General features: G+C 38.8%; 1 protein-coding gene across 1 annotated transcript; it reads left to right on the plus strand.

Moving 5' to 3' along the window:
* Window positions 1-264: 264 nt before the first annotated feature.
* Window positions 265-2,881, plus strand: LOC141721195 (putative TPR repeat-containing protein At2g32450). Its single transcript, XM_074523975.1, has one exon. The coding sequence runs from the start codon at window positions 375-377 to the stop codon at window positions 2,766-2,768; it is 2,394 nt and encodes a 797-aa protein (XP_074380076.1). The 5' UTR covers window positions 265-374; the 3' UTR covers window positions 2,769-2,881.
* The last annotated feature ends 321 nt before the right edge of the window (window positions 2,882-3,202 follow it).

The following is a 3,202-nucleotide window of genomic DNA, read 5'->3' on the forward strand; positions in this document are numbered from 1 at the left end:
TACGGTATAACAATGATACTAAGAAAAAAAATAAAAAACTACAAACTTTATTAATTTCAAAATTATAAAAAAACAAAAATACATCAAATTCACATTCTAAAATTATATATATGTGTGTGTATTACTATCATTAAAATTAAATAAAATCAAATTATAAGACTAAATTAACAAATATAGTAATTTTTAAAAGAAAATTAAAAATTAAAAAAAATATTAAAAAAATATTTATAAATCACCTCATGTTGGCTATTATATAAAACCGGTTTGTTTCAAAACATCTAGCGCCTCATTTGAAGATGACAAAAATAATTTTATTCCCCCTTTCTTAATTATAGTTTGTGTTAAAAATGAAGTCCTAATTGCAGAAAAAAAAAATGAGTCCTCGCACCAACAGATCAGAGAAAGTAAAGAAAATATTCAAGAAATTCGACGTTAATCAAGACGGCGGTTTGAATCGTGAAGAAATGGCGGCGCTGGTCGTCGCCGTTAATCCCAGGGTTAAATTTTCCGACGAGCAAATGAATGCGATTCTTGACGAGGTATTTAAAACCTACAATCAATTCATTGACGGTGATAATGGTTTAACTCATGTTGGTCTTTTAAAAACTTATGATGATGGTGCTGGTGACGTGGACCTTGATTTCGATGCTTTAGGTTTATCTATAAATGATGATGTTGGTGAACAATATGAACACGAAAGCGCGAATGTGAATGAGGAGGTGGTTGTTGTTGAGTCTGTTAAGAAATTACGCGGCGCGAATCATGAGATTGTGTTTGATGATACGTGGAAGATTGTGGATGAGGTGGAGGTGTTGGTTAGGAGATTGAAGGAGAGTAAGGGTAATGTTGGGGTTTCGAAAGGGGGGAATTTGAGTTTAGATGGTTTTGGGGGTGATGGTTGGTCTAGGGATTGGGGAATGTCGACGGAGATTTGTGATGAGAGGATTGTGTGGGAGGAGAGTGGGATTGCGTATGATGTGTTTGTTAAGGAGTTAGCGGGGTTGAGAGGGAGGGTTGATGAGGGGAAGTCGAGGGCCAAGGCGTTTGATGGACATATGGCGATGGGGAGGGTTTTGTATGAGAATCGGTTGGTTAAGGAAGGGTATGTTAGTTTTAAGAGAGCGTGTGAGTTGGAGCCTAAGGATGTGAGGGCGCATTTTAGGGCGGGGAATTGTTTGTATGTTATTGGGAAGGGGAGGGAGGCAAAGGAGGAGTTTTTGGTTGCGTTGGATGGGGCGGAAGGTAGTGGGAATGAATGGGGGTATTTGTTACCACAGATTCATGTGAATTTGGGGATTGTGCTTGAGGGTGAAGGTTTGGTTGTTGGTGCTTGTGAATATTATAGAGAGGCTGCGATTTTGTGTCCGACTCATTTTAGGGCTTTGAAGCTCTTGGGGAGTGCGCTTTTTGGGGTTGGAGAGTATAGAGCGGCTGTGAAGGCTTTAGAAGAGGCTATTTATATCAAACATGATTATGCGGATGCACATTGTGATTTGGCTTCTGCATTGCACGGTTTGGGTGATGATGAGAATGCGATTAAGGAGTTTCAGAAAGCTATTGATTTGAAGCCCAGTCACATGGATGCATTGTACAATTTAGCTGGCCTTTATATTGATATCCGAAGGTATCAGAGAGCTTGCGAGATGTATACTAGGGTTTTGGGTATGTGGCCAAATCACTGGAGAGCTCAACTGAATAAGGCAGTTGCATTATTAGGAGCTGGGGAAACTAAGGATGCAAAGAAAGCTTTGAAGGTAGCTTTAAAAATGACAAACAGGGTTGAACTGCATGATGCAATAGCACATATAAATCTTTTACAAAAGAAGAAGTTGAAGGGGAATAGGGCTGGCAGTATGGAAGAAAGCTTCGTTACTGTGGAGGCCTCAAAGTTCAAGCGGGTTGGTAAAAAGACGACATCAAGGAAGGAGGTAGCTAATGTTATTGATGTTAGAGCTTTTCAGAGAGTCACTAGGTTAAGCTGTTGTGATGTCGATCTACTAAAGAAGGAGATGAAGGAAAGTAATGTGCCAGCATCCTACTCAAGTAGTGGAGTTTTAGAGAAGTCTATTCGCAAGGCCTCACTGGAGGAAATTCTTTATAGGTTACTTAGTTTTTTAAAGCCTGAAACCTTTGTTGGAGCTGTTAAAGCCATTAACCAGAAAATTCTCTCTGTTTTGGATGAAACAGAATCAGGAAAGGTCGATTTAGGCATGTTCTTTGCTGTAATTGCCCCTGTATGCAGTGGCCCACCAGAACAGAGAAAGCGAGTTGCATTTGATGCACTTGCATGGCGTTCCTTTAATGAAGATGCTACGCAAATAAAGAAAGTTGATGCCTTGAGGTACATTAAGGTGTTAAGAGCAATTTATATGTCTTCCTATGGGGTTAGTGAAATGCAAGAAATACGTGGAGAAGCAATTTTTTCATTAATTTCCTTGACAGAGTTTCTTATAATGTTTGAGGATCCTGACTGGGGTTTTGGTATCATGTCTACTGTATTGAAATATGAGACTGGGGATAGAAAGCGCCAAGGTAAATATGCTTGTGCCATTTGCCGCTACCCTATTCTTGGTTCTCGCTTTAAGGAAATGAAATCTCATTTTACTCTGTGTAGTCAATGTTACAGTGAAGGGAAAGTACCTCCAAATAAAAAACAGGAAGAATACAGATTTAAAGAGTATGCAAGTGAGTCTGATTCAATGAAAGATAGGTGCCTGTGTTTTAGAGTGCATTCAAAAACCTCCTCCCCTGTGGATCCCCCTAGATAGTCAAGAGAGCTCACAGTTTCTGAAAATATGTGTTGTATTAAAGATACAAATTTAGTTGTTCATTTTGATGAGTGTACATGTGTTTATATATACCATGAATGTGTTCAGTTGTTTGTTCTGTTGCTTTCTGCTTGAGTTTATATTCACTAACGATCCTTGTTTGTTCTGTTGCTTTCTGCTTGAGTTTATATTCACTTGCTTGGCTTTAAAAAAAAAGTCTGTGCAGGTTATATTAGTTCATTTGTGAAAAGCATGAGTTTGCATAGCTCTCTTAAGTAAGGACATTATTCACAGATGATTATCGATCAATCATAAATGGTTGGTAGGGAGGTTGAACCATCGCATCATAGGATGGGGTTGGACTGATTTAGGATATGTCACCGTGCAATCAAGAATTTAAGCGAATCCATGAGCTGTCTAATGTCTGCTTGTTG

The sequence above is a fragment of the Apium graveolens genome, chromosome 4 (assembly GCF_009905375.1).
Source record: "Apium graveolens cultivar Ventura chromosome 4, ASM990537v1, whole genome shotgun sequence".
NCBI classification, from domain to species: Eukaryota; Viridiplantae; Streptophyta; class Magnoliopsida; order Apiales; family Apiaceae; genus Apium; species Apium graveolens.

Coding starts and splice junctions, on each gene's coding strand:
- LOC141721195 (XM_074523975.1), top strand. CDS start 375: ATGAGTCCTCGCACCAACAGATCAGAGAAAGTAAAGAAAATATTCAAG.